Genomic DNA, 25,702 nt, shown 5'->3' with positions numbered 1-25,702 from the left:
TCCCTCCAGTTCAGAGGACTGCCTCCAGTTCAGAGTCAGCCAGTGAATGGGGTGGGGGAACTCATGTTCAGAGTCTTGCTGTGGCCCCCGCCACCCCACACCTCTCCTTCTGCCTCTTAGGAGGTCATTTACTCTCCAAGGAGCGAGACTTCCTGGGTCAGCAGGGGTAATAAGAAGGGGTAAGTGAGGTACAATGTTCCTTCCTCCATACTGGGACACCAAGATGCCTGAGAGAGTCCACCATTAGCCATCTGTCTTCTAGAAGCTTCTCTATGAGAACAGGGGCGGAAAGGATACGGAGAAGGGGACATCTCTTAACCCTTCTAGCCACTTCTAGGCTTTGTTGATTGTCACTCCTGTTATTACTCTTGGTCATCAGATCAGGACATGCTGGGTGCTTCTCCCTTTTATCCCTGTGCCAAACCTATGACATAGGTGCTAATAATTCCCATTTTGTGGAAGAGGAAACAGAGGCATAAAGCAATCAAGTGACTTCCCCACGGTCACATAGCTTATAACAAGCAACTCACCCTCCCAGCTGTTCCCCTTCTAACACCATCCAGCTGGGTGCTGCAGAACCGTTGTTGACATGAAAAATATTCACAATCTAAAAGTTAAAGAGTTATGTTTTATTCAGCGGGAATTTTTAGGACTTCAAGCCTGGGAGGCAGCATCTCAAGTAACCCTGAGAGAACTGCTCTGAGGAGGTTAGGGGAGGAGCTAGGATATAGGAGTTTTGCCACAAAGGGCAGGTAGTGGAAGCATCAATACATTACTGTTAATGAAAGAAAACCAGAAACTGCAAGTTAAGCAATTCAGCGCTTTTCTATGTATTTAGCATGAGTCTGGGCTCACTGAAATCATCCCTCTGATATGCACTCAGCTATCTGGGGCCAGTATCCTGTGTTTTCATATCCTGAGTTTCCTCAGGGCTCACTGGCTCATGTTGGACACCTGCAATCGTTGGAGGCTGTGATAGCCTTTATTGATATGGCAGAAAATAGTTCATTTCTCACAGTCATCTCTCAAGAGCTAAAAAGAGATCTGAGAAGCTAGCACTGCAGGCACTGTGACAGAGTTGGGGTGGGCTGTGCTTTGCATTTCCATGTCCCCTGGGAGGCCCATACCACTCCCCACCTTTCCTGAGAGGAGTTTGTGCTGTACACAAAAGTGCTCAGGCTCTGCCTCCCTGCTGTCTACCACTGGCTCTGTGACCTTGGGCACACACCTTGCCTCGAGGTGTCCCAGTTTTCAGGAGTTAGTAATGAGGGCGGGGCCTTATGATGGATCACGTCCCTTCAGCTGGTTTAGGCGGAGCAATGCAGGCTGCAGAAGTCAGCGGATGAAAAGAGCGTCAACACGTTGACCAGCGGGAACATGACAACCGCTCCCAGGAGCGAGCCCAGCTGCACCGCCGCCCCGCACCACAGGAGGGCGCTGCGGCTGTGGTCGCGCAGGATCACACCCAGCATCACCTTGACGTAGCTCAGACAGCCAGTGAACAGCACCCAAGAAGCCACCTGCAGAGACACGTTGGGAGAGATGCTGAGTGAAGGTGATTTTGGGGTGAGCCCCAGGGGCAAAGGGCACTTCTAGGCTGACCTAACATGGCTAAGAGAACCCCATGGAATAGCCTCTAAGTGCAAGGAGAGCTAATGGGGCCCCCTGAGTTGACCTCCCCAAGGATAAAGGAGAACCCAATGGCTTTCTGTCCCCCATGATCAAGTCAGGACTTCCCTGGTAGCTCAGCTGGTAAAGAATCCACCTGCAATGCAAGAGAACCCAGTTCGACTCTTGGGTAGGGAAGATCCCTTAGAGAAGGGATAGGCTACCCGCTCCAGTATTCTTGGGCTTCCCTGGTGGGTCAGACAGTAAAAGAATCCACCTGCAATGGGGGAGGCCTGGTTTTGAGTTCTGGGTTGGGAAGATCCCCTGGAGGAAGGCATGGCAACCCAAAGTTGCCTGAAGAATCCCCATGGACAGGGGAGCCTGGTGGGCTACAGTTCATGGAGTCACAAAGAGTCAGACACGGCTAAGCAACTAAGCACAGCGCAGCATGATCAAGTCAGGGCAACTGGGAGAAAGCTACTGCTGCCATACACGTAGTGCAGTGTGGCGTTCATGGGAGAGTCTGGACTGTCACCTTGGACCCGCCAACTAACCTTCTGAAGCCTCTGTTCCCCAATGAGAGCATCCCGCCTCCTCCCCACACCCACCTTGGGCTTCCTGAGCAAGTAACCACAAAGCACTTGGTCAATAGAAGGAGCTATACTCTGGGTCTCCTAGGCCTTGGCTAGGTAGAGGTAGGAGGGGGATAGCGCCACAGTCCAGACACTCACGATGAGGACTTCTCCGCCCCAGTGGCCCTGCATGAGGGGGCAGGGGCTCATCACAGCCATGGCCATGTTGTAGGCTCCGAAGCTGGTCCCGAGCACTGTGAGGACTCCCAGGAATGGCAGAGACCTAGGACAGAGTTGGGGGGATGGGGCGTGATTGGAGGAGTGAGAAGCCTGAACATTTGCCCCTACTCCCCCACCCGGCCCGAGCTCCAGGGGGCCACATGGAGTGGTCAGCTTCTCCAGGTTTAGAGGTTAGACCCATGTGGAAACTTCCAGGCTACCCAGTTCAAGTGCATCAGTGAGGTTCCTGAGATCAAGACTGGCACAAGTCATCCTGAGTATTAACAGCAGAGCCCAGCATCCCAGTGGGAGAAACCAAACAGATTCTGGGGCTATACAAGCCTGGTTCAAATCTCAGTTCCTCCTGCAAGACTGGGCCCTAAGCCTCAGTTTCTTCACCTGTGAGATGAGTCTTATGTGGCTGGGAGAATGCAGGGGAGCAGAGTGTGTAGGGCCTGGCCCTGGTTGTGGGCCCCCCTGGTACCATCTGTTGCTATTTCCTCCTGCAACACCTCGCACCCACTCTAGGAAGTTGGGCAGATGAGTGGGAGGCTTGGATCATGGCACCGTGACTGTAGCGTGTACTGTGCAGCCTTGGGTGACCCTTCCTCCCTCCAGCCTCAGTTCCCTGGTCCACAAGATGAGATTCACATGATCCGGGGGCCCTGGTAGCCGGCTCAGAGGCACTGGTGGCCTTCCATGTAGCCCTTGGTCTGACCACTGAGGACACCATCCTTCATTTGAGGCCTTTTCCCCGGGATCTCCCCATCCACACTGACAGGTTAGAGTGGAGGGCTGCCTACCTCTAAGGACACTTTCTGTCTCAGGATTCTTGGATTCCTGGACTCTCAGATTCTATATTTTTAACATTCTGGGCATCTCAGAGTCCACAGATCTGCAGTCTCTGGTCTGTTCCCTCAGAGATCTCCAGCTTTGCTCCACAGTTTTCAAACCCAAGGGAGAAAACTCAGCTTTCTGGAAAACTGACATCTGTCCAGCTCTCCCATCCTCATGATCCCTCCTTCCCTGGCAGGGGGTGGGGGTGGGGTGAGCAGGACTAGGGGAGGTGGGGATGGCAGGTGGGGATGGGCAGGGCTGAGAGGCAGTAAGGACAGGCAGGGCAGAGGAGCAGGTGGGAGGCAGGGGGGACCTAAAATTTCATGACCCCAAGGTGGGTGTTTCTCCTGTGGAGGTCTGAAGCCCCTGCATCAGAACCACTTAAGTTGCTTATTAAAATTTGGAACCCCAGGCCTCAATCTAGGCTGACTCAATTTGCATTTTATCAATTTGCCCAGCCATTCTTCTAGAATTACAGCTGTAAGAGGGCTAGCGTGGACTGGAGGCAGGAGGGCAGGACTCAAATCCTGGGAATTAGACCAGAGCAAATGCTTTCTCCGAGCCTCAGGGTTTCTATTTATAAATAGGAGCCTCGCTTCCGGCCTGCTTATTCCTCCTCCTGGGCCAGTGGTGGTGAATGGAGACCTGACCTGCACCAGGCACTCACTGCTCTAAAAGCTTGACACAATTAGCCCCCAGCAACCTAAGAAGAACTATTATTATCCCCATTTTCCAGATTAGATTCCTGAGGCCCAGAGAGGTGTCTAGTATCACAGAGCTGGCAAGTGGCAGAGCCGGGACTTGAACCCAGGCAGTTGAGCCCCAGACACGTGTTCTTAACTATCCCACCTCCAGCCTGATAGGTAGGCGCGGTGGATTCTGGGTTCTGACACGAAGTGCACCCCCAACCCGAGCTCTCCAGGGCCGGGTGCGGGCAGACCTGTTAGGCAGAAAAATGGAGAGGAAGCAGGTGAGAGGGCTGGCCATGGAGCTGAGGGTGGCAGACAGGTGGTAGGCCACAGGCCCGTAGGACAGGCAGGAGTAGGTCTGCACCGAGGGCAGCACGCCGTTGGTGAGCGCGTTCACGAAGGCCACCAGGATGTAGATGAACGCCATCGGGGCCAGGTGCCGGGGGGCCGTCTTCTCCTCCGGAGCGCCCTGGGCCTTGCCGCTCTCCTCTGGGGGACCAAGGTCCTTCCCTTCCTGCGGCCGGATGGAGTTGAGGGTGACCTGAGAGGTGAGGAGGTCTTCTATGGAGGCTTCCCAGCGCTTGGGTTGACGCTGGAGGAAAAAGAAGGCGACGAAGCAGCAGGCCATCATGAAGGAGAGCAGGAGGAAGAAGACCAAGGGCGAGAAGTTGGCAGGCAGGTAACGGCTTTCCAGGTGGGTCACGGAGGGTGCTCTCCCAGCGAGCTCAGACACCAAAGTGCTGCTAGCTCCCTGGGAAAGACAAAACAAGGGCCAGTCAGATCCCTGGGTGATTTTTTTTTTACAAACTGAAGGTTTGTGGCAACCCTATGTCGAGCAAGGCTATTGGTACTTTTTCCAACAGCATTTGCTCACTTCCTGCCTCTGGGTCACATTTTGGTAATTCTTGAATTATTTCAAACCCTCCATTAGCAAAAAGATTATGACTCACTGAAGGCTCAGATGATAGTTGACTTTTTTTTTTTTTTTTGGCTGCCCCGCGCAGCTTGTGGGCTCTTCATTGCCTAACCAGGGATTGAACCTAGATCCCCTAAAGTGGAAGCTGAGTTCTAAACTCTGGGTCACGAGGAAATTCCTAGATGGTTAGCACTTTTTAGTAATAAAATATTTTAAAATTATGCTATGTACATTGTTTTTTTAGACACAGTGCTATTATACACTCAATAGACGACATATAGCGTAAACATAACTTTTATAGGCACACAAAAAGTTAATGTGACTATCGTTAAGCTGAGATATTTGCTTTATTGTGGTGGTCTGGAACCAAATCTGTAATTGTCTCCGAGGTCTGTGTGTATACAATAAATACTAGGCATTATCATTATTATGTAAGTGATGGATAATATACGCACAGCTACTATGGTGAGGATAATATATGCTCACACTGACTCGCTCGCTGGGCACCAGCACTGGGTCTGTATCAGCTTGTGTGTGTCCCCTGACAGCGCCAGTGCAGTCCCCACTTTACAGAGCACGGAGGTGTCAGGACGGAAGCTACAGCTCTGCCCACTCAATGCCCTCCAGGGCTGGCAACTGAAAATACGCATATTCAGAGATGGAGCTGGCTTGAGACAGAAGAACAGCCCCACCCAAAGGTGCCCTGTGGCAACTGTTTTCAAGAGATATCATGCATCTAGATTTATGTGAAATTTCAAAACATTTGAATGTTATTAACTAACTCAAACTCTCAAAAAAAAAAAAAAAAAAACTTGCCTATTATGGTGGCCCAGGCCACTGGTTTGCAGCCATTGCTGCACTGCTGTGGTTTGGATAATATCAGACATATACATTGTCCCATATCCAGTGAGAAAGTTTGATGCTGTAAACACACGGGGTAACGTCCAAACATTTATCAACGTGTAAAGTCTGTGGCTCTCCGCCTTGGTTACATTAGTGGTAGCTGGGGAGTTTTCAATAAAGACACCTTCACAATCCCTTATCTGCAACTCTAAAATCCGAAAGGCTCTGAAAGTCAGAATGTTTTCGTGACTTGGTTGACAGCAACATTTGAACTGGATATGAAGCTGTTTATAGCCCTCATCTGCCTGTGGGGCATGAATGCCCTGGGCTGTGGGCTGTGGGCATCGCTGTGCCCATTGCTGTGTCACAGACCCTGTCTTAGACGTGGGGTAAGTGTGTTCTACAATCTGACACTCCAGCTTTCAAAATACACCCGACCGCAAGGATTTCAGAGGAGCCCCACCCTAGATATGTGTGTGTCTCAGCAGCGCCCCCAAGTGATCGAAAGTGCTGTCGGGTCAAGAACACGAGTCCACCCAACATCTAGGGATCACCAGCCCTTGGTAAGATCTTGCTTGTGACCAAGGACAGAGCTGCAATGACCCTGAGAGATGCCAGGTACCTGTGGGCTGTCCACGTTCCTGGTGGTCTCAGGGCTCAGGGTGGTGGCCGATGTCTCCGTGACGTTGACGCAGGTGGTGAGACCCGAGCCTTGGGCGAGAGCCACCAGTGCAGGCAGGAGGCCGCTGAGTCCCTCGCCCACAAAGAAGGTGGTGAGGTAGTAGGTGGGCAGCCTGCTCATGAAGGGCAGGAAGGTGACAGAGGAGGTGCAGTCCACCAGGGCCAGGAAGAAGGTGAGGACAAGGAAGGCGATGCTGTGCCGGCTGCCCAGCACCCAGGAAGTGACGTTCCAGAGGAAGGCGAAGAGGGTGCAGGCGATGGTGCCCACCCCCAGCACGGTGAAGACAACGGCCACCTCGGAGAGGCAGCCAGGCCGGAAGTGATGGAGCAGGGTGACCAGCAGGGGGCCGATGTTGGCCAGCTGGATGATCACTGTGAGGTAGGAGGGCAGATACCAGCCCTCCGGGAGCTCTGCCACCAGCAGGGGCAGCTCCACCCAAAGCCCGTTGATGGCCACCCAGGAGCCCATCCCGAACGTGCAGACCAGCAGGTGTATCAGGAAGGCCATGGTGACGTCCGCCCTGGGCCGGAGGCAGCTCCCTCCCCAGACCAGCCTGCAATGTGTTTGACAGAGAAGAATATCAGGTGAGCCAAGTCAAGTGCATCATATAGCAGACGACTGTGCTTCTGGGCCCAGGGTTTTCTCTTATTACTCCCCTCTCCATGGACACCTTGGCTTTTTATTAGCAAAAAACATGGAAATCCCTTTATAACTAAACTTCCAGCAGGGAAAGCTTTCCTCATCATGACTCCTAAATCCAGAGTCCACAAAAGAAAAATTCGATACTGAAGGAGGAAACAGACAGAACAGGCTCCATCTTGGGCCAGACTGTGGACTTTGAGCTATATGCCCAGTATCTATGGAAATGAAATACCAACTGGAAAACCAGAAACCCCCACCCATGGAAGAGCCCCAGGGCTCGTACCTAGACTCTCCCTCACCTAAAAGAATACCCTAATTGTCTGTGTAACCGAATAGAATCATAAAGTCTATTATGCTTATTGGGGTATGATCACAGGCCTATTGATAATTGTCCACTGTTAACTACCTAGGCCTAAGGCATATGAATCACAGGTTAAGATTGTATCTTTCTTTTCCTTTGTTCATACTAGTTTCAGGGAATTTGGGGAGGTGGGTTTGGGCACGTTCAGTTAGGGTACACAAGGTTTTCACAAAAACTGATCGGGGTCCTTGGCTAAGAGGAGACTCCGCCTTGGGCCCGCTGGTGTAATAAACTGCACTCCACCAGCTGCATTGTTCTTCTGAGTGTATTTGTTTCTCGGAACGCGTGGCTACAACAATACATTCTACTGCATAAATATTAGAACACACAAAAGCAAACAAATAAAACAGCCTCTGCAAAAAATGACCAAAAAAATACCAACAAGAAGATCAAAAGACAGATGATATCCTGGGGGAAAATACTGCAATGTAAGGCGCAGACAAAAGGTTCATCTTCCTAATATGTCAAGAGTTTTTACAGATTAAGAACAAAAAGACCCAATAGAGAAGTCGACATAGGATATGAACAGTTCAGAGGGAAAAATACAAGTAAGTCTTAGACTGTCCCCTTCATTCACCATGGGAAACATCAATCAATGATGACTCCATTTCCCACTGTGAGATTGTTCCAAAGCCATGAGTTATACACGAGGTTATTATTTCTTGCAGCCTTGTTGATAACAGCAAAACATAAGAGACAACCTTTGTGCCATTCACAGAAGAGGTGCTAGTGGAAGAGATGATGGCCTGTTGGAATAGCACATACCTGTTACAAAGAGAGGGAGGTGGGAGAGCTCACTGGCTGATGGATGGTGACAGGCCTCAAGGCTGAGTTGATAAGTGAACAACATCAAGGCAGGTGGACAGTGTATGGTCTTTTCGGCTTAGGGGAAGAGGAGGAAGAATATGCTCTCTTTGTATTCGCACAAAGCAGGCTTTGAAGGACACATAGAAACTGCTGGGATATTTGCAGCATCTCAGTGTAGGTCTTTTTATATAACTTTGATTTGTGAACCATGTAAACACATCACACTATCTGTTACAAAAATATGGTTATCTGATATAAAATTCCAGTCTCGAATAATTCTTCTCAAATTATAGAGCTCCATCTCTGGACAGGCCCTTGGAGACCGCCGGACTGTAGCCCTCTAGAGCCATACTGTGACTGTTTAAGTAAAGTGAAGTGAAAGTTGCTCAGTCGTGTCTGACTCTTGGCAACCCTACGGACTATACAGTTCATGGGATTCTCCAGGCCAGAATACTGGAGTGGGTAGCTGTTCCCTTCTTCAGGGGATCTTCCCAACCCAGGAATCAAACCCCGGTCTCCTGCATTGCAGGCGGATTCTTCACCAACAGAGCCACTAGGGAAGTCCAAGAATACTGGAGTGGGAGGCCTCTTCTTTTTCACTAGTTTCCCAATTACCTGTGTCACACCACCTGTGCTGTTACCCTCAGTCTAAGAAGAAACAGTGCAGAGGGTTTGTCAACTGAAAAAAAATCAGCATCTCACAACATAAGAGCAGTGAGTTTCAGCTTTATTCAGGGACCCTATGAAGGAAAGCTATGACCAACGTAGACAGCATATTAAAAAGCAGAGATACCACTTTGCTGGCAAAGGTCCATCTAGGCAAAGCTATGGTTTTCCTGTAGTCATGTATGGATATTAGAGTTGGACCATAAAGAAGGCTGAACACTGAAGAATTGATGGTTTCGAATTGTGGTGTTGGAGAAGACTCTTGAGAATCCCTTGGACAGCAAGGAGATTAAACCAGTCAATCTTAAAGGAAATCAGTCCTGAATATTCATTGGAAGGACTGATGCTAAGCTGAAGCTCCAGTACTTTGGCCACCTGATGCAAAAAGCCAACTCATTGGAAAAGACCCTGATGCTAGGAAAGACTGAAGGCAGGAGGAAAGGGGGCAACAGAGGATAAGACGGCTGAATGGCATCAATGACTCAATGGATATGAGTTTGAGCAAACTCTAGGAGATGGTGAAGGACTGGGAAGCCTGGCATGCTGCAGTCCATGGAGTCCCAGAGTCGGAACGACTGAGCAACTGAACAACAGCAATGTGAAGATTATAGCCAGGAAGACAGCCTCTCAGGTCTGAGGAACTGCTCCAAAGAGGTAAGGGAGGAGCCAGGATACATATGAATTTGTTGTTGGGAGTTATATGTGGTTAGAAAGCAGGGAAAACCGCTAGACCATTCAGGTATGACCTAAATCAAATCCCTTATGATTATACAGTGGAGGTGACGAATAGATTTAAGGGCCTAGATCTGATAGATAGAGTGCCTGATGAACTATGGAATGAGGTTCGTGACACTGTACAGGAGACAGGGATCAAGACCATCCCCATGGAAAAGAAATGCAAAAAGCAAAATGGCTGTCTGGGGAAGCCTTACAAATAGCTGTGAAAAGAAGAGAAGCGAAAAGCCAAGGAGAAAAGGAAAGATATAAGCGTCTGAATGCAGAGTTCCAAAGAATAGCAAGAAGAGATAAGAAAGCCTTCTTCAGCGATCAATGCAAAGAAATAGAGGAAAAGAACAGAATGGGAAAGACTAGAGATCTCTTCAAGAAAATTAGAGATACCAAGGGAACATTTCATGCAAAGATAGGCTCAATAAAGGACAGAAATGGTATGGACCTAACAGAAGCAGAAGATATTAAGAAGAGATGGCAAGAATACACAGAAGAACTGTACGAAAAAGATCTTCACGACCCGGATAATCACGATGGTGTGATCACTCATCTAGAACCAGACATCCTGGAATGTGAAGTCAAGTGGGCCTTAGAAAGCATCACTACGAACAAAGCTAGTGGAGGTGATGGAATTCCAGTAGAGCTATTTCAAATCCTGAAAGATGATGCTGTGAAAGTGCTGCACTCAATATGCCAGAAAATTTGGAAAACTCAGCAGTGGCCACAGGACTGGAAAAGATCAGTTTTCATTCCAATCCCAAAGAAAGGCAATGCCAAAGAATGCTCAAACTACCGCACAATTGCACTCATCTCACACGCTAGTAAAGTCATGCTCAAAATTCTCCAAGCCAGGCTTCAGCAATACGTGAACCGTGAAGTTCCTGATGTTCAAGCTGGTTTTAGAAAAGGCAGAGGAACCAGAGATCAAATTGCCAACATCTGCTGGATCATGGAAAAAGCTAGAGAGTTCCAGAAAACATCTATTTCTGCTTTATTGACTATGCCAAAGCCTTTGACTGTGTGGATCACAATAAACTGTGGAAAATTCTGAAAGAGATGGGAATACCAGACCACCTAACCTGCAGATTAGAGAAATCTGTACGCAGGCCAGGAAGCAAGAGTTAGAACTGGACATGGAACAACAGACTGGTTCCAAAGAGGAAAAGGAGTACGTCAAGGCTGTATATTGTCACCCTGCTTATTTAACTTCTGTGCAGAGTACATCATGAGAAACGCTGGACTGGAAGAAACACGAGCTGGAATCAAGATTGCCAGGAAAAATATCAGTCATCTCAGATATGCAGATGACACCACCCTTATGGCAAAAAGTGAAGAGGAGCTAAAAAGCCTCTTGATGAAAGTGAAAGAGGAGAGTGAAAAAGTTGGCTTAAAGCTCAACATTCAAAAAACGAAGATCATGGCATCCGGTCCCATCACTTCATGGCAAATAGATGGGGAAACAGTGGAAACAGTGTCAGACTTTACTTTTTTGGGCTTCAAAATCACTGCAGATGGTGATTGCAGCCATGAAATTAAAAGATGCTTACTCCTTGGAAGAAAAGTTATGACCAACCTAGATAGCATATTCAAAAGAAGAGACATTACTTTGCCGACTAAGGCCCATCTAGTCAAGGCTATGGTTTTTCCAGTGGTCATGTCTGGATGTGAGAGTTGGACTTTGAAGAAGATTGAGTGCCAAAGAATTGATGCTTTTGAACTGTGGTATTGGAGAAGACTCTTGAGAGTCCCTTGGACTGCAAGGAGATCCAACCAGTCCATTCTGAAGGAGATCGGCCCTGGGATTTCTTTGGAAGGAATGATGCTAAAGCTGAAGCTCCAGTACTTTGGCCACCTCATGCGAAGAGTTGACTCATTGGAAAAGACTTTGATGCTGGGAGGGATTGGGGGCAGGAGGAGAAGGGGACGACAGAGGATGAGATGGCTGGATGGCATCATTGACTCGATGGATGTGAGTCTGAGTGAACTCCGGGAGTTGGTGATGGACAGGGAGGCCTGGCGTGCTGCGATTCATGGGGTCGCAAAGAGTCAGCCACGACTGAGCGACTGAACTGAACTGAACTGAACTGATACGTGAAAGTGAAAGTGAAGTCGCTCAGTCGTGGCCGACTCTTTGCGACCCCATGGACTGTAGCTTACCAAGCTCCTCTGTCCATGGGATTTTCCAGGCAATAGTACTGGAGTGGATTGCCATTTCCTTCTCCAGAGGATCTTCCCGACCCAGGGATCGAACCTGGGTCTCCCGCATTGTAGACAGATGCTTTACCGTCTGAGAAAAGATGAATGCCAGTCACACACCCACAGACCCAGACACAAACTCAGCTCAAGTTAATGATTTTAGTGCTTTTCAATGTAAGGGAAGATACAGGATGTCTGGGTCACTGGAATAATTCTTCCTTTGTTTTGCATCTGGGGGCTGTATATCTGAAACAGAATGCTTCATGCTGCATGCTTTTCCATCCTGAATTCCCCTCAGGAAGCATTGACAGTCAACTGCTGTGGGTTCCAACTTAATCCTTGTAGAGCTGGGACGTCAGGCAGCGTTCTTTGTTCACAGATTTGAGTGATGACTGGAGGCAGCTGCCTGAACTTGAAGCCATGTCTGCCTCTTAGCTAACTGAATGATTTGGGGTGACTGAATTTGCCTCCCTCTACCTCATTTCCCCACTCTGTAAATCGACCTCATGGTTTGTAATGAGATGCAACGTTAAGAAGTATATGTTGTCTTAACGGTACCTGGCGCATAGAAAGTGCTCTCTAAGGTTTGCTGTTATAGTTATTTTTTTTCTAATTTGCATGAAAATTAACATATGAATATTAAAATTACTAAAGGAATAAAGAAAGTTCCCCTGGAGGTACTGTGTGAAATCACTGCTGGCACAGGTACCATTTTGGAGAGAAATGTTGACTGGTCCAATCACATCCTTTTTACAGATGGGGAATGGGGTGGGGTCTGTGGGGGTGGAGGGCCTCTCTGGAGGCTGGTGATGCAGAGGCTGGGTCCTCTGAAGCAGATGGCTCCACCCACGTCTCCCCAGGACCCTGATCTCTCGGTTCTGCTCAACTCACACGGTCTGCCTTTAACTCCTCGTCTCTCTTCTAGAGCATGCCGGGGCAGCCCCTGTGGGGTGGAACTTCCTCTCCAGGTTACCATACATAGAGCTGACTCTCCAACCCCAGACTCTCTTCCTCTGAAATCCAATCCTCCCTGGGAGGTGGAATGCAGCCAGACTGGCTTTCAGTCCCATTTCAGCACCTCCTGTCTGGGGGCCTTAGGCGAGTCACTAAAGCTCTGTTTCCTCACCAGCAAGCTGGCCTCACGGACAGCCCAGGTCAAGCCCTGGCTCTGGGTGTACCCAGAGGACCCACAGAGAGGGCAAACTTCTGTCTTAGCCTGGCTGAGGCACCATCTTCGCACCCATCTGCATCTCAGCTTTCTGCAGGACTCTGCCCCTCAGGAAACCTCCACTGGCTGCCGGCCCCAGGCCCTTCTGTTCAGGGTTCTCCTGGAGTGGGTGTGTCCTGGTATATTTGCCAGGGAGACTGAAACCCCTGGAGGGCAGGGGCTGCTTTGGAATCTCGCATTCTGATAGCGGTGGAAGAGCCTTTACAGATGACCTAGCTGCAGGTAGTGAACTGGTGACTCACTGGCTGCAGGCAAGCAGCAGATGTGTTATTTTGATGTGGGGTGAGTTGTAAGTAACTAGTTACTGACGTCTGCAAGTCAGAAAGGATTTGGCAAACAAAACTGAGGATTTCTGGCTTCTCTGGAATATTCTGGAAGACAACACCAGGTTAGCATGCCTACATGGCAATGATCACCCGTGGCCCTCTTTAACTTAGGGCACCAACCTGGGACCCTCCAAGCCCGATACACTGCAAACCCTGATCAAGCCTAGCCCTCAGTTTTGAGAGCAAGATGTGGCTTGCCCTGGATCCTATCCTAGTAGGGGATAAGTTATGGGCTGGGATCCAACCTTGGGCCTCTCTCTCAGATCTGGACTCAGGTCACTGCCTCCAGCCACCTTACTGCTCTTGCTGCACTAGTGTCTAGAGGCAGACGTCTGGGCTCAAATCCTGGCTTCAATCTTGCACTAATTGGCTTAACTTCTGGCGTCTGATTTCTCTTGTACAAAATGGAAGGCTCCCAGTACCAACATCAGAGTTGTTATGACCATGAAACTTGAAAAATGCTCACATGATACCTGATACATCATATGTGTACATGTTAATGATCACGACTACTATTTCAAAAAATGTGGCAATTGCATTTAAAAACACAGTTATCCTGAACACTTCCTGATACCACAATACACGTCGTTTCTGAAGGCAGAATTTTGTCATCACTTCCCCCTAAACAATCAACGAGCAGGGATTTTTAGTCACCTGCTTTGTGCCCAGTGCTGTGAGGGATTCAAGCAGAAAAGACACAGGGGTTATCCCCAGAGAAAAGTGTGAGGAAGAGGTGGATGGGCAGCAGGACCCAGATGCTTCATGGGCCAAAGCGGAGGCAGAGCTGCAGGTAGAGGGGAGGGAGCAGTGGCTGGGGCTGGATGGAAAGGCAAGGTTCCCAGCCTACACTGGCCAAGGCAGGTAACTCACTGGCTGCAAAACAGAGGCAGTCTTGCCCCAGAGGATCAGTGGAGTGGAGGAGGGAAAAGATCTCCTTCAAAAGCCAGCAGTTCATTGTAGCTTCTTAGCAGCTCACTGTACTGTCCAAGAAGGCCCAGAATTAGATGCTGGCTGCTCACTCCCACCTGAGACCAGAACCTGTTATAGGGCAGGCAGAATCTCATTGAAAAAAAGCTGACCCACATCAGCTCAGGTAGAGTTCTGCCTAGGATGAGTAAAACACTTTGGAAGGAAAGAAAAGATGAAGCGTTCATATTCCAAGACCAAGGCTACTAGCTGCTTTCCATCAGCCACTCTTCCTTCTTTCATTGTTACCAAGACTAGATTTTTGTTTGGACAAATGGCCACTGAGCTAAAGGACTACATTTTCCAACTTCCTTTGTAGCTGGACATGGCTCTTGAATTAAGACCAGGCCAATGAGGTTGTAGGGGCTTCCCTTGTAGCTCAGTCGGTAAAGAATCTGCCTGCAGTGCAGGAGACCCGGGTTCGATCCCTGGGGTAGGAAGATCCCCTGGAGAAGGAAATGGCAACCCATTCCAGTATCCTTGCCTGGAAAATCTCATGGACAGAGAAGCCTGGTGGGATGCAGTCCATAGGGTCACAAAGAGTCGGCACGACTGAGCAGCTAACACTAACACTAATAAGGGTGTAAGAGACTTTGAAAAAAAATCTCCTCAAAGGGAATGTGCTCTTTTGTTCTTCCTCCATTCCGCTGTTTGGAGTTTAGATGTGATAGCCGGAATGCCAGCAGCCACTTTGCACAAATGGGAGATGGTGTTGGGGCTAGATGGAGACTAGACCCCCTCTCAGGCACAGAACTGCCACACCAACCCTGGTTTGCCCCCCACTGGACTATTTTGCTTGTTAGTTTTCTTCTTTAACTTTTATTTTGTATTGGGATATAGCTGATTAACAATGTTTTGATAGTTTCAGGTGAACAGTGAAGGCATTCGCCCATGCCATTTTGCTTAATGTTGTTATCAGTAAGCTTCTACATTGTTTAAGCCACTCTTTATTTTTTATAAATGGCAAAACACTGGCTAATTGGGCAGAGATATATGGTCAAGAATGTGCACTGACCGTGACAGTAAGCAAAAACTAATGAATCCATTGATCTCATTTACTATTAATGCCCTGACTCAGAAACTCAGGTCCTGCCTCAATTAGAATCTGATCAAAAACCAAAATCAAGCAAAATGAGTTGTTGAGACACACCTTAAAGAGATACCAAAAGGAACAGGTTAGGAGTAAATGTGGGGCGAAGGTCTTCCAGAAAAAAATGCAGGGAAAGAGAGAGAGACACGGAGGGAGGGAGTGGTAACTCTCACTATGGAATCTGATAGCAAAAATCAAAAGTGTAAACTGAGACTCAGTTTATATTGATAAAGACTGATTCATAATGGAGTCAAAACAGTAGTGAATATCTGTATTCTGAATAACTTTCTCCAGAAGCCTCAGACATGCTAGGAGAGACGGACAGAAGAATAGTAAATGGTGGGGTTTTGACTCACTGTTTCAGGCCTTGAGAGCAGAAGAAGGTATGAAATAAGCCGGGATATAGAGGAGGCAATAAGTGGTATGCCTATTAAGGAGGAATAAGTAAATAATTAAAGGGAGGAGGGGAATTGGCAGAAGATGGTTACCTTTTATCACCTGAACAGCTATAAAACTATGAGGTCAGCAAGCTGGCCAGTTACACATTTACAAATAAGTAGTTTTCCTACATAGAACCAGTAAGAACATAAGATAGGGTAGTCATTTGGTAAAAATAAATAAAGCTGAATCTGTTTCTTATCTCTTACCCAGTCCCCGCCCCATCAAAAGAAAATCAACTTCAGCTGTATCAAATGTTTGAATATTTTTAAAATTAAAAACATCATAAAAATACTCCAAAGAACATATACACAGAAGGAACAGCTTGTGCAAAGGTCCTGGGGCAGGCACGGGCCTGAGCCAGTGTGGCTGAACCAGTGGGCTTAATGGGGAGCAGAGGGCAGACCTGGGAGGTAAGGAGCCTGAATTTTATTTATGTGCAATGGGTCCCATGCACTGAGAGCCCCAGTCCCCCCCATGGCCCACAGAGATGAGTTCTCTGGGTCCTGAGGCAGGCACAAATGCAGCTGTATAGTTTGAGGTAAGTGATCTGGCTCTACAAGTCTCTACTTGGAAAAAAGTCACAGTGGTGTTATGGCCCAGCATGACCCATCTCCGATATGGCTCCCCTGCCTTGGCTTATTCCCAGCCAGCCACACTAAGTGGCTTAGCCACTTAGCCACACTAAGCCACACATGCCCCTGGAGCCATCAATAGCAGTGGACAGTGGATGTCCTAGACAGAGGTACCTGCCAATGCCGAGGCTGGGTGGCTTCAGAAATCTCAGGAGTGGCTCAAAGAGTGCTGGGGATACTGTTCAAAAGTGCATATCTCTGTTATCTGTTTTACAGTGGCTTTGCAGTTCTTGTTCATTCATTTACCCGGTATTCGCTGGATACTTGCTATGTGCTGGACACAATCTCTGTTCTCAGGAAAGTGTGGGATGAAACAGTCATTAAGCAAAGTAGGAGCATCGAGCTAGTCAGCTGCTGATAAGGGCTGTGGAGGAAGGAGCTGTCCGGGGGAGCAGGCAGTTGGGGAGGGCAGCTGGCAGAGGGGACCTGAAGGAAGCCTGGGAATGAGCCATGTCAGGGGAAAGAGTAGTGGGGGGAGGGGACAGCAAGTGCAAAGGCCCTGGGGTGGGGCCTCACTTGTCCTCCCAGCCAGAAACAGGTCTTGGTGTGGAAAACACAGCCAGGAGGCTGTTGTGGATATCGCAGGTCCCATGGGGAGGAACTGGCAAGGTCACGTGGGGCCCTGTAGGCAAGACTTGGAGGTTTTTTCTGAGTCAGAAATCTCCACTGCTGGGCCAGCTCTAATTTCATTTTAGATAGAATCATGCTGGCTGTTGTGAGGGGAATAATGGAGAACCAGGGTGAATCAGGGATGAAACCTATTAACCCCTTAGAAAGCTGGTACAATTATCAAGGGGGAAAAGATAAAAACAGTGCCAGTAGTAACACCTACAACAATGGCCGCCATTTCTTACTGCTTGTCTCCCCAGGCCCAGCGTTAAGCACTTTACACACGTTATCCGGCAGATCCTCTCAGCAATCCTGGAATAAGCCTGATGATTGTCTCCATTTAATACAACAAATGAGGAAACTCATTTAATACAACAGATGAGGAAACTGAGGCTCAGAGAGGGAAAGTCATTTGCTGAGGTCACACACCTGGTCATCTGGGAGCTGAGGTTTGAGCCCAGGTCTATCTGTGGACCCAGCCCTCTTAAGCAGCGTGAAGAGGGCCCTGGAGGGGAGGGAGTTAGAGTGCAGCTTCAGAGGCCAAGCTGAGCAGGATCCCTTTCCACTCACCTCCAGCCTCTCCCAGCACTTGGGCTGGAAAAGGGAGAGACATGCGATCCAGGCCCTGGAGAACCTGGGAGAGACTCCAAACACATCTGTTTCCCAGGCCCTTTGGCAACTGCGGGAAACCAGAAACCTAAGGCTTTGAATGAGACCCTTGACATTCTCCTACAGAAGGTGGGCAAACAGACAGTGAAGCCAGAAGGACAGCCTCAGACAAAGGTGTCTCTTTCCTTCAGACTCTTGCATGAAAAGCTGTGTCCCGGGCCCAAGGGAGTGAAAGGAGTAGGGGTGAGGGGCCAGCACACCCCCACTGGCAGGAAGGGCCTTGTCCAGCCTTGACCATCAGAGCCCAAGCCTCTAAGCTTGCACTGACCTGCTCTCTGCTTTTAGGGCATCACTGGGCATCAGCTCAGTGATGGGAGTTTATCTGTGTCTATCTGTCGAGTGCCGCTTTCTCCAATGCGAGCCTGGCCCTGTCCTCTCTCCCAGTGTCCAGATGGCCACCTGGTTTGCGAAAGGCCAGGCCCCCCAACCGAGCCTGCCTCAGCTGTGGGGGTTAAGTCAGCCAGGGCGGCTCGGACAGTGCCAGCTGACAGCATAGTTGCTGGCCACACACCGCTCCCAGACAAGGGTCTGAGTCAATATTACCCCAGGTTCCAGACTCCTAATAAGACTAGAGGGGTGAGGATGTGATCCGGGCAGGAGGGAGATGGTATTGAGTGAACAGAACAGGGAGACAGAGACAGTTAAAAAAACACCTAGAGGAAGAGGAGGAGACAAAAAGAGAGACTGCGACACAGAGGGAAAGAAAGAATCAAAAGCTAGAGGCAGAAGCAGGCGGAAAGAAAGACAGAGGCAGGCCAAAGGGAGAGGTTGCCGAGAGCAGGAGGTGGAGGCAGGGGAGAGGCCCGGGTGTGCTGGAGGCCTGGCCCGGGTCAGCCACCGCCCTGGCGCCCCGTGTCCACGTGCACCCGGAGGCCTTCACTTGTCCTCTCTACCGGCTCCCCGGAGCCTCATCCCATCTCTGCGTTCCTGTCTCACAGGCGTGGGGGAACCAGGCCCAGGGAGGAAGCAGTGCTTGCCTGCGGCCTGTCCACCCTCTGCTCAGCCAGGCTTGTGCTTACCGGCTGTGCCTTGTCAAGCCAGCTGCTCGCGCTCTCTGGGTCTTGGTGTCTCCAAAGGGTCTAAAGATGCCCGGGCTTTTAGGGCTTTGCTTCAGGGAGGAAGCGAGAAGATAATGGGAGCACAGCCAGCCAATGTGGACCATGAGTTCCCTTCCTCCCTCACCCCTCTCCCAAGCCCTGGAAGGGCTTCAGGCCTCCCACGGGGCTGACCTTGGCTGGGTTCCCCTCCTCTCAGTGCCCATCCCAACCTCCAGTCCCGGTGCCAGGCAGGGGAGACTCCGGCCCCCACCTGGCAGGAGCAGCTGTCTAGATGTCCCAGTGGCATGGAGATGCAGTCGGGCAGAGGTTTGTAGGGGCCACTCGTTTGGCCTGGGGAGGGGGCGGGTCTGGAGTCCACCCAGCCAGCTCAAGTTGCCCCAACTCCAACTGAACCAACTCCAACAGGGGAGGAGGCCCTTCTTCCCTTCTATCCCTTGGCCTCTGAGCCAGGAGCTGAAATTAGGGGAAAGGCCGTGGGGCACCCGTGTCCCCAGACTAGTGCCCCCACCTCAGTGCCCAGTGATCCTTGCCAGTGACTGGCCCCTGGTACTTGCTGCTCTGCCCTTAGCAGACCTGAGCTGCCTGCCAGGCTCTGCTGGCTTACCTGCTGGTCCTGTTCTCAGGCGGCTCTGCATGGGAGGGGCCAGAGGCAGCCGGGTTAGTATTAACCTGTCCCCGCCCCAAGGACGGGGGAAGGCGGGGGATGGTGGGCGGGGCTCACCAAGAGCCTACTGTGTGTTTGGAACCTGCCCAGCAGCCAATTCTGATGACCCTGATGAGTCAATTCAAAAGGCTCACATTAGCCAGCGTTTTGACCCCAGAAGACAAAAGACCTGCCGAAGCACTGGGTCTGGCCTCACCTTAGGGTCAGCAGTGGGACAGGAGAAGACTCTCGAGAGTTCCTTGAACAGCAAGGAGATCCAACCAGTCAAACCTAAAGGAAATCAACCCTGAATATTCTTTGGAAGGACTGATGCTGAAGCTGAATCTCCAATATTTTGGCCACTTGATGTGAAGAGCCGACTCACTAGAAAAGACCCTGATGCTGGGAGAGATTGAAGCTGGAGGAGAAGAGGGCGACAGAGGATGAGATGGTTGGATGGCATCATCGATTCAATGGACATGAACTTGGGCAAACTCCAGAAGATGGTGAAGGACAGAGAAGCCTGGTGTGCTGCAGTCCACAGGGTCGCAAAGAGTCGGACACGACTGAGTGACTGACCGAACAACACCAAATTCCCTACAAGCGGGAATAGCACTCCCTGAAGCAGAAATTCTTGGTTCAAATCCCAGTGCTTAAGGATGACACCTGGAAAGTGGGGATAATAGTAGAGTCCTCCTTGTGGAACAGAAGTCCCAACAGCCAGGGTGTGCTGAGAGGACTCTGTGCCAGGCCCTGAGCTTGACATGGGTTAATATGTTTAATCTCCACCACCGGCTTTTGAGGCGATATGACTACTCTCCCTCTACAGATAAGGCAACAGAGGCCCAGAGAGGTCAAGAGTCTGGCTGAGCCGGGATCTGATGCCCACTGACAAATGCTACTTGACAAATAGCAGGAGTGCTGTGCTGTGCTTAGTCGCTCAATCATGTCCCACTCTCTGCGACCCCATGGACTATAGCCTGCCAGGCTCCTCTGTCCATGAGGATTCTCCAGGCAAGAATACTGGAGTGGGTTGCCATGCCCTGCTCCAGAAGAATCTTCCCAACCCAGGGATTGAACCCAGGTCTCCCGCATTGCAGGCAGATTCTTTTACCATCTTTTACTTACTGGAGTGGGTAGCCTGTCCCTTCTTGAAGCCCAAGAATACTGGAGTAGGTAGTCTATCCCTTCTCTGCAGGATCTTCCCGACCTAGGAATTGAACCGGAGTCTCCTGCACTGCAGGCGGATTCTTTACCAACTGAGAGACCAGGAAAGCCCAGTAACAGTTCACATCCAGTTAAATCTTTCAGTAATCCGAGGCAGGTGCTACTTTTATTCCCTACATTGTAGATGGAGAAACTGACGCTCAAAGAGGTTAAGTGACCCACTCAAGGCCAGTAAGTGCAGAGTCAGGATTCGAGCCCAGATGTAAACTGGCCCAGTGCGAAATAAATCTCACAGGGCCTGGCACCTAGTAACTAACTGCTTACTGTGTGAAGACTTCTATGAATAATTCTGGCTTGCTTTCTGCCTTATTCTCTGAGACAGATTATCACTTGATAAGTAATCACTCCCCTAGCAAATGCTTGGGGTGGGAGGTGAGCAGACCCCAGGGGAAGAGACTGGACCCTTCTCTCATCTGGCAGGGGCTCAGGAAGTGTTCCACCCAACTCTGGGTTGCAGAGACACAAGAATTTGGTCCCTGGAGGAGCCTGAAATACCTGTCTTCTTTCCCAGTGACGGCCCCTCCTGACTCCCTGGAAGTTCTGTCTTAAGTGTGACTCACACTCATCTCACAGGTGCTCTTCATGTAATTTTTAATTTTAATTTTAAAATACAGCTTTATTATTAACCTTCAAAGACTGCCTTGTGGCTCACCAAATGAGGACCGGGCTTCATGCTTATGTCCTTTTTCAGTGGGACTAATAGACCATGAGAACTCCATCACTCGCTCTTTCTTATCTGTAGCCTTTGCTGCTTTCAACCAGAACTGCTCACCGTTCTGAGTAGTCACGGTACACATCTAAGTCACCAAAATTTCCCTACTGATCCTTCTGTCAGAATATCCTTTCTGGGAATTCCCTGGTGATCCAGTAATTAGGACTCTGCTATTTCACTTCTTCGGAGAAGGCAATGGCACCCCACTCCAGTACTCTTGCCTGGCAAATCCCATGGATGGAGGAGCCTGGTAGGCTGCAGTCCATGGGGTCGCTAAGCGTCGGACATGACTGAGCGACTTCCCTTTCACTTTTCACTTGCATGCATTGGAGAAGGAAATGGCAACCCACTCCAGTGTTCTTGCCTGGAGAATCCCAGGGACGGGGGAGCCTGGTAGGCTTCCATCTATGGGATTGCACAGAGTCGAACACGACTGAAATGACTTAGCAGCAGCATTTCACTGCTTAGGGCTCAGGTTCAGTGCCTGGTTGGGGAACTAAGGCCCTACAAGTCGTGTAGCGCAGCAATCAACAACAAAACAAAAAGAAAACATTCTGTCTCATTCAGGCACAATCCTGTCCATATTTCACAGCCAATCTCAAACACTACCTCCTCCAAAGAAATTTTCTTGACATCTGTGTCTAACATAACCAGTATACATACACTGGGAACTTAAATATTCATTGCATACGTAAATGAATGAACTCCAACCAAAATGTTCTCCCCTTCCTTGTCATCTCCAGATATCTTTTATAGCCTTTGTTGTTTAAATAATAGACTTTAATTAATTAAAGGGTTTTTTTGCCATTTTAAGTTTATGGGAAAATATTCTTTATATAATGGAGCACATTATCAACGTCATTCTGAAGCTTGCTCTTTTGGATTAATCTCTCTTAGAGATCTTTCTATATCCCCAGTATTCAGACCTTCATTCATTGGCTTCATTCATTCAACAAATTATTAAATGTCAGTTGTCTGTCAGGCACTGCCAGAGATGCTTGGGATATAAAATTGAACAAAATAGACAAATCCATTGTCCTCGGAGAGCTGGTTTTCCTTCTGATGGAGCAAGATGGACAGTAAGGAATAAGGGAATCACTCAGTATGTTAGAGGATATGCTCTGTAGAAAAAAGAGAGCAGATGAGGGGACGGTGGAGTGGGAAAGGACCCAGCACAGGGCAGGTTGCAGAGTGCAGGGCGCCTGTAGAGCCACTTCAAGGGAATCTCAGCCCAGGGAACTGGCAGGACTTAGAGGTGTACCATCACCCAAAAGCACCGGGATGAATTTAGCTAGCCCCATTGCTTGTTGCCTATCATTTACCATCAAGAACAGTACTGTAACAGACACTGTGGCAATCTGTCTTTTTGCCAATGTGTGAAATATCTGTAGAATCAATTCCTGGCTGCTAACTACAACATACTTGAGAACAATCACCCAGTTGCTCTCCAAGGATGCCGTGTCAGGACCATGAATCCCCTGCAAAGCACAGCCCCGGGTGATCTCAAACAGGTAGACTCTTCTGTCAGGCCAGGAGGTCGCTCACATTCCAACGGGAGAGTTTCCAGGGAAGACTTCAGCTGATTCACGGCGGATCGCCCACAGTTTCACTCGTAGTGTCTTTCGGGGTGGATGTTGCTTTCCTGACGGGGTTGATGGGCAAATGGATTAGAGGTTGGAGGCGCCGCTGCCGTTACTCAGAAAAGCCACGAGGGGGCGCAGGAAGCCCCAAACTCCAGAGATGTACCTTGCAAAGGGCATCTTGAGGTTTAGGATCTTCTCACTGAGGGGGTGTGTGTGTGTCTGACTCTGTGTGTGTGAGTGTGTGTGTGTGTGTGTGTGTGTGTGTGTGTGTGTGTGTCTGACTGTGTGTGTGTGTTGTTGGGCGGAGGGTCTTAAAAAGGTGGGTGATGGAAAGAAGCAGAAAGATCAGAGGAAAAAGAGATGCAGGAGGAGAAGGTTAGGGGAAGAGGCCTCCAAGGGTGTCTCCTGATCAGTTATGGATTTGTTTGCTCCCAGTTTAGCCGACCAGGTGCAGACCTCATAAAAATGAGTGCTATCTCATAGCCCTGAATTGAACTCAGGAGTGCAGAACAGACTGGAGAAAAAGTCATAGGATAAATATGTACAGTATGATGATTCCGTTTGTGTAATATATATATACTGTGCTTAGTCGCTCAGTCATGTCCGACTCTTTGTGACCCCATGAACTGTAGCCCACCAGGCTCCTCTGTCCATGGGGATTCTCCAGGCAAGAATACTGGAGTGGGTTGCCATGCCCTCCTCTAGGGGATCTTCCCAACCCAGGGATTGAACCCTGGTCTCCTACACTGCAGGCAGATTCTTTACCATCTGAGCCACTAGGGAAGCATATCCCTTCTCCAAGGGATCTTCCAAGCCCAGGAATTGACCCGGGGTCTCCTGCATTGCAATCGGATTCTTTACCAGCTGAGCTACCAGGGAAGACAATATGTGTGTGTGTGTGTGTGTGTGTGTGTATTCCCCACAAATAAAAGCTACATATTCTTAGGGCTGTGTGTGTGTTTACCATATATATCACCATAGGAAAAAATCTTGAAAGGTAAGTTTTAAATTGACAATAGTGAGGACTTCCTTGGCGGTCCAGGGGTTAAGGCTCAACCTTCCAATGCAGGAGGCTTGGGTTTAATCCCTGGTAGGCGAGCTAAGGTCCCATATGCCATAGGAGCAGCCAAAACTGTAAAAACATAATAAAATTTAAAAACTAAATTGACAATAGGAGTTATCTTTGGGATTGTGTATATGTGTGTAGAGGGGGTCAAGGAATAGGAAGGGGAATGGGAAATGATCAAAGAGGACTTTCAGAGTTAACGGAAGTTTTTCACTTTTCTAGGAATCTGTAACCCTGTTAGTTGTGTAACCTAAAATTAAAAACTACTTAAGAAAACAATGGAGAAGAAGGAAAAAAAAAGAAACATCCAATGCCATCTTAGTGGTGCAGCAATAGAGGTTTTCCACCCAGCTCAGGGGAGGTGAGAGCCTCCTCCGCTCTGCTGAGAGTGTCCCTAGGGCCTCCTTTCGTCTCCTTGGCTCTGTCCTGTGTGGGGACCAATGACAGCTCAAGGTGGATCAGAAGTTAAAGGTGGGGGAATTGTGGCACCATCTGAATGGGGTAAAGATAGGGGAGCACGTCCTCTGCTCAAGTTGGAAGAACTGAGCTGGAATGGGAACAGTGCAGGAGACTTAAGAGATGCAGGTTCAATCCCTGGAGGAGGGCATGGCAACCCACTCCAGTATTCTTGCCTGGAGAATCCTATGGACAGAGGAGCCTGGTGGGCTACAGTCCATGGGACCAAAAAGACTTGGACATGGCTGAAGTGACAGCACGCACGTGGCTAATGGGTCACTGCAGACTGACCTCTACTGGACACCCTGGTGCAGGATTTCGGGAGTGAAGGGAGGTGGAAATTCCAGCCCAGATGGGATAGAGATTTTCCATCCAGCCAAGCAGGGAAGGTGTGGACTAATTTGGAATGTATGAAAGCTGAGGCAGCATGATGCCTCCTAAGAATGTAGTAATACCAAGGATGGATTCCCTGCGTCTAGGGAGGCTGTGGGGAATTTCGTGCATTACCCAATTGGAAAACAATACGGAGATGAGACCGCAACCGTAGGTGGGCCTCAGTATTTTCATCTATAAAATGGGTGAAGGGTGGAAATCTGGTCACTCTATACCTTCCACTGTCTCTGATTTTTTTTTTTTTTCCCTATTCCAGGGGTCATACTCAATGAAGGGGGCGACAGAGGATGAGATGGTTGGATGGCATCATTGACTCAATGGAGATGAGTTTGAACGAACTCTGGGAGATAGTGGAGAATAGGGAAGCCTGGCGTGCTGCAGTCCATGGGGTCGAGTAGAACACGACTGAGTGATTGAACAAGGGCAATTCTTTATGGCCCTCAACCTGAGGATTTGCAGTTCCAATCATTAGCCACCAGAGAGCGCCTTCTGACAGATTTAGGGGAAAAAACAAACCAAAACAAAACCAGCCTGACCTGAGGGGGAACCTGAGACTGAGGGGTCTTTCCTCGCTTTGTCTGCTCTTTCACATGACTGCTGATTGGGATTAACTCTGCCCCTGCACCAGGGATAGAGCAAGGAACAGAGACTCCTGTTTTCCCCACACCGCACATCCGATCTCTCAGCAGACCCTGCGCGATAGAGTCTGGCCACTCTGTCCCTTCCACTGCCACCACTCCGTCTGGCCTCCTTTGCGTCGTGCTTGGACTCTGCTGTCGTCTCCTCCCTGGCCATCCTACTTCGCCTGCTCCCGCCCTTCACGTCGTGACTCAGAG

General features: G+C 49.3%; 1 protein-coding gene across 5 annotated transcripts; it reads right to left on the bottom strand.

Moving 5' to 3' along the window:
• Positions 1-608: 608 nt before the first annotated feature.
• On the bottom strand, positions 609-19,417 carry SLC52A3 (solute carrier family 52 member 3). Of its 5 annotated transcripts, XM_042229955.2 has the most exons (8): positions 19,391-19,417; positions 18,748-18,836; positions 16,565-16,737; positions 15,734-15,804; positions 6,307-6,919; positions 4,177-4,676; positions 2,340-2,463; positions 609-1,520 (listed from the first exon to the last, which is right to left on the bottom strand). In XM_042229955.2, exons 5-8 carry the CDS (start codon positions 6,871-6,873, stop codon positions 1,308-1,310), a joined length of 1,404 nt encoding a protein of 467 aa, XP_042085889.1. In that variant the 5' UTR covers positions 6,874-6,919; positions 15,734-15,804; positions 16,565-16,737; positions 18,748-18,836; positions 19,391-19,417; the 3' UTR covers positions 609-1,307. The 5 variants fall into 5 exon arrangements, with proteins under 5 accessions (XP_042085889.1, XP_042085888.1, XP_060252988.1 ...); XM_042229954.2 differs by lacking the exon at positions 15,734-15,804; XM_060397005.1 differs by lacking the exons at positions 15,734-15,804; positions 16,565-16,737 and having other exon boundaries at positions 19,037-19,417.
• Positions 19,418-25,702: the final 6,285 nt, after the last annotated feature.

Source organism: Ovis aries, chromosome 13 (assembly GCF_016772045.2).
Source record: "Ovis aries strain OAR_USU_Benz2616 breed Rambouillet chromosome 13, ARS-UI_Ramb_v3.0, whole genome shotgun sequence".
Classification (NCBI taxonomy): Eukaryota; Metazoa; Chordata; class Mammalia; order Artiodactyla; family Bovidae; genus Ovis; species Ovis aries.
The sequence above is the reverse complement of the archived record's forward strand: the minus strand, read 5'-3'. Positions and strand labels throughout refer to the sequence as shown.